Source organism: Sprattus sprattus (assembly GCF_963457725.1).
Source record: "Sprattus sprattus genome assembly, chromosome: 13".
NCBI classification, from domain to species: domain Eukaryota; kingdom Metazoa; phylum Chordata; class Actinopteri; order Clupeiformes; family Clupeidae; genus Sprattus; species Sprattus sprattus.
The window spans coordinates 9,719,821-9,734,235 of NC_137911.1; the positions used below are offsets into that span (position 1 = coordinate 9,719,821).

General features: G+C 44.6%; 1 protein-coding gene across 1 annotated transcript in view; it reads left to right on the forward strand.

The window, feature by feature from the left end:
• Positions 1–14,079, forward strand: part of ltk (leukocyte receptor tyrosine kinase) — a 304,552-nt gene extending 290,473 nt beyond the window's left edge. The window contains exons 34-42 of the mRNA XM_080850161.1: positions 7,585–7,744; positions 9,108–9,376; positions 10,189–10,304; positions 10,632–10,671; positions 10,768–10,825; positions 11,155–11,215; positions 11,802–11,859; positions 11,995–12,052; positions 13,126–14,079. Coding sequence (XP_080706287.1) covers positions 7,585–7,744; positions 9,108–9,376; positions 10,189–10,304; positions 10,632–10,671; positions 10,768–10,825; positions 11,155–11,215; positions 11,802–11,859; positions 11,995–12,052; positions 13,126–13,163 — 858 coding nt within the window. The 3' untranslated portion in view covers positions 13,164–14,079. The remainder of the gene's footprint in view (positions 1–7,584; positions 7,745–9,107; positions 9,377–10,188; positions 10,305–10,631; positions 10,672–10,767; positions 10,826–11,154; positions 11,216–11,801; positions 11,860–11,994; positions 12,053–13,125) is intronic.
• The last annotated feature ends 336 nt before the right edge of the window (positions 14,080–14,415 follow it).

A 14,415-nucleotide genomic window follows, 5' to 3' on the forward strand; every position in this document is an offset into this window, starting at 1 on the left:
GAACCAACCTTCTGTGTGACTAGATGATGATGAAAATGACAGACTAGTATACTGTTCCCTCAGACTGATTTAGTTTTGTTTTGATGTTTTTTTTTTACAAGTGGTTTGAATGTGTCAGTCATTATGCAATGACGTTAGACATGTTTACTGGCCCTCCATGTTCTTGTTTGACTTATTTCTGTATTCTGGCCAGTTTTGACCTGTAAAAGTCACATGGAAGTACACTTAATTGCGTGTTACATAATAAAAATAGGCCAAGCTTATGGTCCGGCATTCTCACTTTCCATAGATAACATCACACCTCTCTGCGGGACGTTAAATCTCTCCATGGCAACCGGCACCCTACAATGCCACCCAATCCCCACACCCAGATGTTTGGTTTGTGTGTCAGTAACTCAGGAGAAAGTCTCATTGATTGGTTGACATGACCTTGTTAATCTGGTATCTTTACTCCATTACAATGACATGCTTTAGATAGCCTATATTTTGTAACGATCATAGGCCAAATATATAATGATCAGGTTTTTGTCTTTTCTTGAGTGAGTGAGTTACATGTCAGATGTGTACTTTGAAAACAGGTTTTGGGTTTTACATTTTCATGAATACTAATGGCACCATAAACGATCAGAGCTGAGTAGTCTGGTGAATGCTGGAACAGCGGCCACAGCATAATTTGGCAGCGGTGCTCAGTAGTACTACCACCTCAGCTGTTACCCGACAATGACACGCCGGGTCACAGGAATCACAGATTCACACAAGTGTACACAGCAGAGAGGACTGCTAGCTGGCTGGCTTGCTGGCTAGCATCCCATCCTATCACACACCAACCAAAAATGCACCCCAACACACACACACACACACACACACACACACACACACACACACACACACACACATTAACACTTCCTGTGGCCGCACGGAGGATTACCGTCACTTGACACAAGGGAGAAAGTGTTAGGACAAATGTCAACAAGGCAGCATGGTAAATCAGATTCTGTTGGCGCTTTGGACAGTCCTAATGACAAAAGATCCTTTAGTGTTTTGTTTTTTTTGTGTTTTTCTTTTGGTGTGTGCCAAGTGCTTAGCGGTGCCACTAAACACTGTTGTGCCCAGGGGAGATGATGAGTAATGGCCATTTGCTGAAGTGCAATTGCCCTGATGACAAGGCTAGGAGGCTTAGCATGTCAGACACAAGGGGGCCTTTATTTCAAATCCCTGTTTGTAATCACAGGGTATCATCTAGTCAGACTTAAGCAACCCCACATTTCATTTTCCCGTGTAGAGACAGTCGTCTATGTATTTCAATTTCTGGGATGATGTTACAAAATGGCTGTATGTTTTCCAAGAGTAATTATCATAAAGTTGTGTCATACAACCCAAACCCTCTTGCCAGCCTAGCTGCTCAGGTGTCACCACAAATAGGAGCTGACTTGGCCCTGACCTGCTGTATGCGGGCCAGATCTGGGCCAGACTCAAACCTGATCTGTGTAACGACCGGCTCCTACCTGAGAGCTGACGGAGAATACTTCAGCTGAAGTAAGATGTAAAGATTAGATGTGCCAGTGAGAACTGAGGCAGGGAAAAGTGACCTTATAAAGATGCTTTCTGCCTCTGCATGCCTGCAGTCGCCCAACGGAAATAACACCCAGAGGTGCTCTAGTGTTACAGCAGGCGCTCTCGTTTATTGGCTGGTATTTTGATAGGTAGTAGGAATTCTCCCCCCGATGACCCTTTTAATAGAACACTTAGAATAGTGCTCCTCCACTAACTAGCAACAGCCAGAAGGGGTCTTTCCCCCCTTTGTGACAGATAACCGCTCAGAATGAAACAACCGCTCATTTCTCTCATTTTCATGTGACACCAATCCAGTTTCTTACCCTTTTTAAAGGCCATTTTTAAAGTGCAACTCCTCAGAATGAAAAACATAGGCAGATCTTATATTTATCCATTCCTTACATGTTCCGTATGACACCAGTCCCATGTCTTACCTTTCAGGTCCACTTGTAACACCAGGTCTGCTTTCTGTGTGTGCATACATAATGGTAGCTTAACTCAAAGAGACCCCATCTGGATGATCTATTGGGTGTTTCCCTATCCCCCAGCCACCCAGAGGATTGCTGGGGTGTTATAAAACACAATACTGACAGAGTAATGAAGAGCTGCATGCACGCTGATGTATGATGCACATTCATTGGTGGAGCGTGGGGGTTATGGATGGATGGAAGGGCCTCCATCACTCTGACAGAGAGCCCAGGTGAATGGTGCCTGAGATGATGAGGGAGGTCCCTGGCAGGGAAGCCATCTTGCTCACCGCTTCTTACTGTCGCTTTCACGTGACGCTGTAATTCCTTACGGACGTTCTCTACGCTGGCCCTATTTTTCTTTCACTGTATTTGAGGAAGCTTTCTAAAGCAGCTCACTGTGGTTAGCAAGGTGATGTAGGGGACCTGCACGGATTGCATTAGAGAAGGAGAAAAGTTGTTACAGAGCTGATGCGTCTTTTTATTTTACGACCAAAGTAATACAGCGCCACTGCGGACATACCCCATAAACAAACCTTGCTCTTTAATGCTGTTTTTTTCTTCAAATACTGAACTAGGTGAAGCAGATATAAGAGTGAGTCTTGTCTTCCGTCCTGCCCTCTTTACAGAAAGCAGGGGCAATTGTGTAGCTTCATCGTGAGTTGGTAATTGCTCTGCAGTTATTTCTATTTCTGACCAAATCAAAGGCATCCACTGAGAAGAGGAGGCTGTTTTGTGTTCCTTTCCTCCCTGTTTTTGTGTGTGTGTGTGTGTGTGTGTGTGTGTGTGTGTGTGTGTGTGTGTGTGGGTGTGTCTGCAGTGGGCAGAGTAGCATCGGGCCGCTGGCTTGCTGGGTTGGGCTGAGCTGGGAGGAGTCAGGAGGGTTGTGCGGTGTTTATTCTGGTCCTTGGCGGCTGCTAGTCTTGTTTCTCTGAGGTTTCCTGTCGAGATGCCTGTGGCTTTAATCACCAAGCTTTCATTAAAGAGCAAGTGTGGTCTGACTCTGCATGTATATCTGTGTGTGTGTGTGTGTGTGTGTGTGTGTGTGTGTGTGTGTGTGTGTGTGTGTGTGTGTGTGTGTGTGTATGTGTGTGTGGGTGGTGGGTGTGTGTTAGAGAGAAAGAGAGACCAAGAGTGAGAGAAAGCAAGTATGTTTGTGTTTGTGTGGGTGAAAGAGAAAGAAAGAGAGCAGAATCAAAAAGACGATTCTGTTTTTGGGACAGAGGTGTTTGTGCCTGATGCACGACTACCTTTCTTTTTCTCTCGTCAGCGCTCTCTGTCGTGCCTGTCGCATGCAGAAGAAGTCTTCTTGTCTGCAAACGGCTAAGCTGTGCATGCAGAATTAATTATTTTCAAGAAATATTCCCTGACATTAAGCCAATCTTTTCTACTTAAAGCAGCGGAGAGCTACTGTGAAAAGGCAAGCTTTTGTGCAGTAGATACTTATATTTGTTACTTACTGAATTCACAGAGATGTGACCAGGTCACAGTGCAGATGATGAATGAAATTGTATATCTAACTTATGTAAGTGCATCATTTAAAAACATGGTACTATAAAAAATAAAAGTGAGTAAGATGACTCTGGCACAGCCCATAGAGACAACGTAATGAGACCTGCAGACCTGTCAGCCCACGTTGATAAATGAGTCTGACGTGGCCTGTCTTCTAGAAAGAGAAAGAGAGAGAGAGGGAGGGAAAGAGACAGAGACTTAAGTCTGTAACCTGAGAAATGTGTTTACAATTAACAGTGTCTAATGGCCCTAACGTGACACATTGAGAGTGTTTAGGTAGAACCAAATGGGAGAAACTGGATCAGATGTGACGCATAAGATGTGCTTTGTGCTGGGCTGACATATATGACCAAAGGTCCATGTGATGTGACGTTCAAAGAGGGGCGCTCACAGGGACATTACAAGAGTTGCCCTGGTCGTAAATCCTTTTGAGTGCATGCCAGGGCTGCATTTGATGGGATTACGCAAGTTCAAATGAAAATAATGTGACTATTAAATGAACGCATCTCTGCTCTCTTGTCTTTAGGTCCAGCTGTGCATCGCCAGAATGGGCCTGCCACGGATGACTCCGAAGCTCAGAGGAGGTAGGCACGCTCACTGTGTCATAAACATGACTGTGTGTGTGTGTGTGTGTGTGTGTGTGTGTGTGTGTGTGTGTGTGTGTGTGTTGGTGTGTTTGTGTTTGAGTTAACATTAAGAAGTAGGGACGTGCTGCCTCACAAACACAGCTGTTTCTGTATTGCCCCAGAGCTGCACACAGGCCATTATGTTGCTCAGTGAAAAAATGAAACAATTTCTTCTGCAGATTATTTTTATAACAGCACCACAGCTGTAAGGCCTACTTCAACTCAATATATCACACTTAAATCTAAAAACATATCCTACCCATACTTCTAATAACAAAAACAAGCCAAATTGCAGATTAACAGCAATTATCTCTATGGCTTATTACTGAGGCCTAAAAGATTAGCGTTTCTCTCTCTGACACCAATTTAAGTGGATTTAGAGTGGCATTTGGTTGTGCACAAAATTCAGTCTTGTGTGAAAGAAAGGATTTGCACAGACGTTTTCCAAATTATAAATCTGAGTGTGACACTGTTCTGTAGTCCGTTCAGCCATGTGTAGACATTTTCGTTTACTCTGTTTATATGTACACATTCAATATACACGCCCCTGTTTCTGGCTACTGCAAATTTTCTTAAAATATCACTCGCCCTCTAGTGGCAAAGAGTTGCAACTGCAGTTTGCAAAGACAGTTCATCCATGAGATAATTCGCCTAGTCCTGAGCCTTCACATTTCACTGAGCATTGACCATTGTAACACACATATACACACTCACATGCAAACACACACATGCACACACAGCCACAACACGCAAACACACTCACACGTAAACATACTCTTACACACACACACGCGCACACACGCCCATCTACTTTAGCTGCATCTGGCTCAGGACCATGTCCTGAGAGCATGAGCGATTGCTCAGCAGTGAGCTTGAGTGGACTCTCTCTTCATATCCCTCTTACTCTTTCTCTCCCTCTCTCTTTCTTTCCTTCCTCTCTTTCATTCCCACTCACTCCTATTTCCACTCACTTAATTCATGTACACACAAGTGTTGCATAAGTGTGTGTGTGTGTGTGTGTGTGTGTGTGTGTGTGTGTGTGTGTGTCTGTGTGTAAATTTGTAAATTCCCTTGCTCATGATGTTCCGTGTGTGTGTGTGTGTGTGTGTGTGTGTGTCCTTCAGGCAGATGATGGACCAGCATCAGATGCACGCCAGGGCTGCGGGATCTGCAGGTACGAATGCTCGAGTGCTGATGCAGTCTTTCACAAATAACTAACAAGACAGCATCATTTAGGACTCATACTCATATTCAGCAACAAACATCAGAACTATACCAATCAAAATGACTTATCCTAGCGATTAGGTTTGAAGTATTTTAAGTATTTTAATCCTTCCATTATACTTACAAATACTTACAACATGCATACTAAATCTCAATACCATCTGTGTGGTGTACGTGTGAGTTCACAGCCACCACTTACAGATTTGCCATTAAGTTTCACTGTAGTATCCATAAATCATCTAATGGATGAAAGCATCACAGACTGTGGGCAAATGTGTTGAAAGCATACTCTAAACGCTCCGTGGAGCGTCGAGACGGTACACTAAGGACACTTCAGGAGTGTACTCATCTTGCACATCCTAAGTAAACAAGCATAGGTGTTAGCTAAAGGGAACAAAGATGGCCAAAGGCGATAGAATGTCTTTAACACACTGCGTAGTGCTTAGTCCAAAGTATGGAGTTTATTAGCTTCAACCCCAAGGTCATTAGCGAATGCTGAACGTCGAGATAAGCATCAACACAGATGCTATTAAAGCACCAGTAAATCCTCACAGGAGAGGATGGAGCCCTCTCAACAGGGGAGGCTGTGCTGCGCTGTACTGCGCTGTGCTGCGCTGTGCTGCGCTGTGCTGCGCTGTACTGCGCTGTAATGCGCTGGACTGCGCTGTACTGTAAAGCAGACACCGATTACATAAACCAAGAGAAAGGAGAAGGGGGAGAGGAGCGCAGCCTCTGTCGAATCTATGCTCTCAAGCCTCATTTTGATTTCATTCTCCTTTCTACTTCAGTTCTGATTTCACTCCTCATGCTTGTTCATGTATGCACACCCCCTCAGCCTGAGACAGACACACTCCCCACCCCAGGGCCCAGAGCTCTCAGTGGGAATGTCTGTTGCGTGGTGGGATAATATACATGCTTTAACTACAGCTTCATGCTGCTATAGATGCCATTTTATGCCATGTTGTATTCCATTGCTATTTTTATGCCTTGATGTTTGGTTGAGGTTTGGGTCAGTTCCATTTAAATTCTGTCAGGTGAGGGACATTTTTATTATTAATTAATTTATTTTTTGGGGAATCACTGTGTCATCCTGAGCTGACAGATTTAACACAGAGCAGACCCAAGCCTTCTGAGTTTTATTATGTCATTTCTTCTTTCGCTATGCTCTTGATTTCATCATTTCTCACTCTTTTTTTGTCTTTCTTTGTGTTTTATTTTTGTTGGCCATTTCCACCTCTCTCCTTTATCCACCTCTCTCTCTGCTTCTCTTCTCTCTCTCTCTCTCTCTCTCTCTCTCTCTTTCTGTGTGTGTATGTTCAGTCTCCACCCTTCAGTTCAAAGTGTCTGGCGCCTCCTCCTCTCCCTCCCAGTCTGAGTCTGCCACCCCTCCCGATTACAAGCAGTACAGGGCCAACACCCTTCCCCCGGCCTACATCAGGGCCGCCTCCTCCACCTCCCCACCCTCCTCCTGCTCCTCCTCATCCTCCTCCCATGAGCGGGATGGCAGCGGGGGCGGCGGTGGTGGCGGGGGGAGTGGGTGTCAAGCGTGCGACTCCCCCAACAGGAGGGCCCAGCAGCAGCTCTCTCAGCTCTCCACCTCCCTGGCTTCCGCCTTCATCCCTGTGCAGCCGGCCGTCACCACCCAGAGCCGTAAGGTTCGCCAGATCCCCCTCTCCCCCCCGGCCATGCGCCACATGCCCCCCCAGCAGCAGCAGCAGCAGCAGCAGCCCGAGCCCATCCACCACCCCCACCCGCTGCCCCCCAAACATGGCACGTGGTCGGCCTCCACGGCAGCCGCACACATGTACGCCACACTGCCCTCCTCGCACTCCCCGCCCATGGCCATGACCATGGGGGGCATGAAGCAAGTGTGCCCGCAGCCGGTACTTCCCGTGGCACTGCCCCTGCCACCCCTCAGCAACAACGGCCGTGGGAAAGCCACCCCCTCGTCCCATGAGTCCGCCCACCAGCACATCAACGGCCAGCCCGAAGATTACTACCCCACCCAGCAGCACCCTTACCCGCACCCACAACCACACCACCACCAAACACCCCCGCCCATGCAGCCGCAGATCCAGATGGCCGCTCCGCTCTCCTACGCCCCCTGCTGCGAGGCTATCTCCCTGCCCCCCATGAGCGCTCAGCCCATTCAGGTCCCCGGTCACCCGCCCCAGTTCTCCTCTCCTTCTGCATTCCTCCAGCAACAACTACAGCAGCAGCAACAGCAGCAGCAGCATCAGCAAATGTACCAGGGGGTGCCCCCCTACAGCACCACCTCTCCCCCCTCTTACACCCTCATCGAGGGGGCCTCTCCCAAGACGACACCCTCTCCCATCTTTCAGGCTTCCCTACCAGTTATGAGTAAGTACCAAAGGTGCTGGAGAGTGGAAGGGGCTAAAGGACAACCCACGCCTTTGTACACACTGATTGCGTGTGTGTGATTGTGTGTGTGTGTCTGTGTGTGTGTGTGTGTGTGTGTGTGTGTGTGTGTGTGTGTGTGTGTGTGTGTGTGTGTGTGTGTGTGTGTGGTTGTGTGTGTGTGATTGTGTGTGTGGTTGTGTGTGATTGTGTGTGATTGTGTGTGTGTGTGTGTGTGTGTGATTGTGTGTGTGTGTGTGTGTGTGTGTGTTTGTGTGTGTGTGGTTGTGTGTGTGTGATTGTGTGTGTGGTTGTGTGTGATTGTGTGTGATTGTGTGTGATTGTGTGTGTGTGTGTGTGTGTGTGTGTGTGTGTGTGTGTGTGTGTGTGTGTGTGTGATTGTGTGTGTGTGGTTGTGTGTGATTGTGTGTGTGTGTGTGTTTGTGTGTGTGTGAGTGTGAGTGATTGTCTGTGTGTGTGTGTGTGTGTGTGTCATTGTCTTTGTGTGTGTGTGTGTGTGTGTGTGTGTGTGTGCTTATCTGGGGGTTGATGGACGGATGTGTGTGTTTGGCAACAGTCCCCCCTAACTACACCTTCAAACTAAGCCAGTCTGTCCATCCAGTGTAACAGGACCAGTGACATGCTACACACAGGCTCCCCTCCACAGCCTGCAAAATCCACAGGAACCTGTTTGACTTGCAATGTAGCCAAATGTGTGGCAAGCGTGCAAGCGAGCGCATGCTCACATTCACACTCCCACTCACTGAAACACACCTGCCCTCCTGTGCATCGCACACCTGTGACCCCTTACATGAGGCCTGGGGGTTGGTTGTGACTGCGCGTCTCAAATGGGAAACTAGCCCTGAAATTGCTGACAGTCCGTGCTGCTTTGCACTATAAAGGGAAAGAGAGTCAATAGGGCTAGGGTTGCTTTTGCCTGCAGATTTTAGCCTGCCAGATCAGGTTTCCAGCCGATGCTCCAAACACTCTGTCATGCTAACCCGGCATCAGCACTGCTGAATGCGTCAGAGCAGCGAGGAACTTAAATTTATATGCTTTCCCGTGTTCGCGTGTTTACTTCAAAAGCTACAATTGTGGACACAGCTGATTTATACCTGTCAGACTGCTGTGGATTTACGTGCCACTCAAAATAAAGAAAGACATAGATAGCAAGTCTACCTAGATACGTATGGCTGACCTAGTCAGTTTGTTAGTCAGTGTATAAATCAGGTGCAGGTCGTAACACTAACCTGTCATCTTAGCTCTGGCATCTATAGAACCTTTGAATGTCTGTCTGTCTGTCTCTTTCTCTTTCCTTCTCTCTCTCTCTCTCGCTCTCTCTCTCTCTCTCTATTTCCCCCTGTAGGTCCTCCGCTCCCCCCTGGGCACCCTGCCATGCAGCACTCGTCCTCGGTGGCTGCGCCCATTGCGCCCCCTCCTGCCCCAGTCCCCATGGCCCCCATGGCTCCCATGGCCCCCCCACCCCCCCCAGGGCCCCCACCCCCCAGTGTGGACACTCCCCCCGCACCCCCTCCGCTGCCGGCTGGTGGAGGCTTTGGGGGACAGAACAAGGAGGCCTCCCCGGCTGGGCTAGCAGCAGCCCTGGCAGGAGCCAAGCTGCGCAAAACGCAGATGGTCAGTCATGCAATGTCACACACACATACACACACACACAGAACATAACGCAGTTCATAAAGAGCTCATAATTCACAACAAACCTTCTTCACACAATGAGCAGTGAAGGTAGCTGAAAGAAGCTTGCATAAAATAGACGTCCAGTCTAGTTGGCTTTGCAATGGCCACTTGTCTGACTTGTGACCGTAAATCACCAACTTTCATTGAAAATGAATGGCAGCCGGTCGCTTTGTCTCTTTGCTGTGTCGGACATGTGGTGAGGGATTTCAATATGCCCGCTGGTTTGCTGTGAACTCTATGGATAATGACACTCTCTATTCATACTCAATCGGGCATTACACAGACTTTGTAGCAGGGAGCTGGCAGGGTAAGGTCTGTTTAATGTCTGGTCCAGCTGATTGTGACATTTGCATTCTCACAGACAGGCCCTCCGGGTAATTTCTAGATAAGTTCAGGGTTGCAGTGCATGTCTGAAAACAGCTTTACACTCAGGGGGCATCTTTTCTCAAGGTTTGAATGCATCTTGCAGTCCTTAAGTCCTATCATTAGAGTCCAAGCGTTTGACTGTGTAACTGAATTTACATCACTTCCCTTTTTTTGGAATATAAATGCTAACAGCAAGGCTTTTACTGTAAAATCAAGACAGTACGGTCGAATCACATTGTTTGTTGTATTTGAAGGAGTGTTTATCACTTATCAGAACATTTTCAGGTAATTTTAGTAAATAACTAAAACTATGATGCTGCATTTCAGCATATTGACTGTGTGTTTACCTGTTGGCACGCTAATGCTCTGTGTTTACCACCCTTTAGCCTGAGGAGGCCTCGGGGGCAGCCGTTGTCAAGAGCGATGCCAACCGGTCGAGTAGTGGCAGCGGAGGCGGTGGCGAGGGTCTCATGCAGGAGATGCATGCCATACTGGCACGAAGGTCAGAGGTCACCCAGGTTGAGAGAAAGTGCCATCAAACTGTCTCTACTCGTTGTTATCTCAAAGAGCCTGTGTCATAGAGTTACCATATCTATACAGCTGGTAGCCATTTTAATAGAATGCAATGGTTTGTATTTAGATTTTGGGGATGTCATCTTGGTGCAACCCATAAGCATGAAAAGGAATCAGCAGCATCTAGAGTCACTCAACATGGTCACTTTTTCCTCTTTACCAGGATAGCCAGGATACATGCATTCTTAATGTATGTAGAAAAATTACTAGTGGATTTTTGAGGCACTATTGAGACCTTCGTATCTTTTTTTGACAGGAGGAAAGCTTCAGAGAAACCCGATGAGGATGGCCAGAAGGTGTATTTTCCTTCCAATTATTTTTTTAATCTAAATGTATAACATAACTTTTGTTTGTCAGTGTTATATTCATGTTCTTACTCTCTTGCTTTCCAGGAAGAGACCAATGGCTCCCCCTCACTCATCACACGAGGTTGTCAACAAAACTCCACAGGTTTATGGGCAGATTGAATGAGGAGATAGATTATAATGGGCATTGCAGTATCAGCAATCATTAATACTATACGACAATTAGTCTCTGAATAGTTCAGTGATTTTTCTTCAGTTCGATCAGTCATTTAAACTTTTACATCAAATAATTTCAATTGGAAAATATAACTGTTATGAATGATGAATTCCTTCATACTAACATAAATCAGTACAGTATTAGATTAGGCGGTTTATATAGGAGATTAATTAGTGGGTGGCTCTCATTGAATCGACTTTGTCATAGGAGTGCGCTAAACCCATCCATCCACTGACAATGACCCCTCTGTCTTTCAGATGCTCTTAAAAAGCCATGGGATCGAGCCAACTCAACAGACAAATCTTCTGCTGTGTCGAGGTAGGAGACTCATGATCTTGCTTAACTCCCATACCACCGTAAACCTCTTCCATACACACATAAACAAGTGCAGGACACAAAGTGCTCACAGACAGATCAAATGGAATTGTGTTGCATAGGGCCAAAGCTAAGGGCACAGACATCCAATATTGATTCAGTGCACATGAACCAATTGCTTGGAACTGGTTGCTATGGCAAAATAAATAGCCTGTGGTTTTAGGCGTACAATAAAGGCTCAAGATCACAGAAGCGCAGGTATGCAGAGGGTAGGCCAAGAAAACAGGACCGTAATTTAACACCCATGTGGAGATTGGGAATGGTTACTGATTCAAATGGAGGTTTGGAGTTTGTTTGATGAAGAACGGGACATAGTTCTCATATTTTTCCAAGCACACAGGCAAAAAGATTTCCTTGACCTATTTTTTCACTTCTTTGTTTTTTATCTCTGACGTGTGCTTCCTTTGTTTCACAGTTGGTTGTGTTTGTGTAATATGTTGCAGTGGGAGAAACTCTATCTATCTAAGAATCAGTTTTTGAAGCGGTCTAACTATAGTTGGTTATATCTTGATGACGTTTTTCTACACAGGGTGAGACCTGTTGGCACTAGCAGTGATGGAGACACAGAATATGACAGAATGAAACAGGTACTGCTCCAAACCTCTTTGTTAGTGTGTGTGTGTCTGTGTTTGTGTGTGTTTACGTATTTACTTAACCAAACTGTTGTCAAAATATGTCGTGACACAAAGTTAATTGTAGAGTCTTTTCTTTTCTCTTCTCAGGAGATCTTAGAGGAAGTGGTCCGTGAATTGCATAAGGTGAAAGATGAGATTATCGATGGTGAGTTTGCTGAGTCATTTATTGTAGCGTATACTGTAACCATGACTCAGGAACAATCATTGGGCCTCATGAAGTAAGCGTTATATGATCACATTTATTTTTATTTTTGTTTGTACCCACGATTTATTCTTATTTTGTTAGTACCCATTGGTTTGTTCTTATTTTGTAAGTACCCCTTGATTTCTGGGATTCACAGATGTTTTCATATTTTTGCTCTTCTCTTAGGGAAGAGAAAAGAGAGCACTCTTACCAAGATAAGAAAAAATTATGTTTGTCCAACGCAAGAAAATATAAGTTTTTAATTTGAGGAACATGCGAGAAACTATCATATAAGCAAATTTAGATTATTATGTTTTGGAGTATTTATAACGATTAGATTGTGAAACAGTGAGCGTTCAGCTTCTGAGTGGCTTACAGACTGATCTTTTAGAGATCACATAGATCTATTTAATGAGAAGGATGAATGGCTGCTGATCCGTTTCAGATTACCTTTGGGCATGTGTCAGAGTATTGACACAACACCTGCCCTTATATACTGTTTAGGGGCATTACCTTTGCCATACTAATAACAAACAATCGGTGTATTTGTATATTTGTCAGGGTTGACAACATCACCACATCACCATCTCATGATTATCTTGAAACCGTTCATATGCTGAAACCAGAGTTGTCTGATTTGTGTGATAAAAGTATGTCTACTTCATCATGGAAAGGGTCTTGGCATATTTAATCACAACTTTGCACACTTAATGCTTTAAAATACAAAATGCGATTGAAGCTCCAATCTTTCTTGCTTGCTGTATATATTTTACCCCTCTCTAGTAATATTTTTTCTAAATTCTTTAAAAAAAAACATTGACATTATTTGTGCTACTACAAGCACACAGAGACAGTTAAAGAAGCAATATGTTAATTGTATATACTTTATTAATCGATAATGGGATTTTTCATCATGAGCTAGTAAGCTATATATTATTTCTTGTACCTGTTATTTCCTTGTTGTTATTATGTTTGTTACTTCTATGACAACTGCACTTTGCACTTATTTTTCATATTGTCTGTCTCCTGTGCAGCCATTAGAAGAGAGGTCACCAGGATGAGTTCGACATAATCCTCCCGGAATGTGACCACAGCAGGCCGTTGGGGACGGAGCGAGGGAAAGAGGTGCCAAGTTGGGAAGGAATGTTTCTACGCCATTTCTGTCGCGTCATGGGAAGTTTGCCACGAACTTGCAGACATGTTGTGCCCAACAGTAGCATCAACTAAGCAAATGCTAGGGGAAGTTAAAAAATGAGACAAGAAAAGAGAACGAAGAACAGTAAGACAAAAAAAGACAAGTGAGTTGAGCGAGCAAGTGAATGAATGAATGAATGGTTGAATGAACGGATGGATGGGTGTAAGGATGGAGAGATGGATGAGATGATGTTTGACACTCACACTGTATTTTCTATTTTTCCTGTATTCAAAGATGAAGCCCCATGTGTGGCCTGCTGCCCATAGTCTGTCAAGTCTTACAGAAAAAAAACATACATGTATTAAATCTGGCAAAGCTGATTTTGTTTTTATTGTTTCATTGTTTTATTTGACATAAATAAATATTAATGTTCTTATAATTTTGTTACAAGTATAGATATAGAGAAAGTTGCACACCATCTATGTCAGCCTTTTATATTTTATATTAGGTTCTTTATTCTTTGGTTTTTGATAAGCACATATAGGCCTCTGACCTCAGCAGGGTTTTCTAAAGAGATTTTATTTTTCTTTGCCAACAGATGTATAAGATCACTGGAGATATTTGTTTCTTTCTTTTTTTTTTAAAGTTTGAACTTGAATTGGTTGTGTGAACAGAACTGGTTTCATTTTTGGGCCACTATGACCTTATGATGCATCGGTATGCCCTTTTGATTTTTATGACAATTTTCAGTTAAGTTTGGCTGGAAAGATATGGTGAACGATCAGGCCTTTCAGTATATCCTTTGACTAGATTATTCCTTGTTTTAAATGTTGATAAATGGGTTTAAACATAACTGTTCGACTCTTCTCTGTTTTGTTGTGCTTTTCTGAGATATGCTGAGCATGTCCTTCGTAGAAACAATGCAGAAATTCCCTCCAAATATAATCATAATGACAAAAGAAATGGAGGTTTCAGTGTTTAACTTGTGGATACCATGCCTTGGTCCTTTTGTGTGGTTGCTGGTGAAGTGCCTGATATGGGAACAAGGCTATAGATCAATCCCTGACACGGTAACGATGACTTTTTTACAGTCCACACCTCACTGCTGACAGTCTTCACCGTTAAATGAAAAAGCACCATATTTCAGTTACAAAAGATGTGGCAATGAATTATTTGCATCAAGAACCAC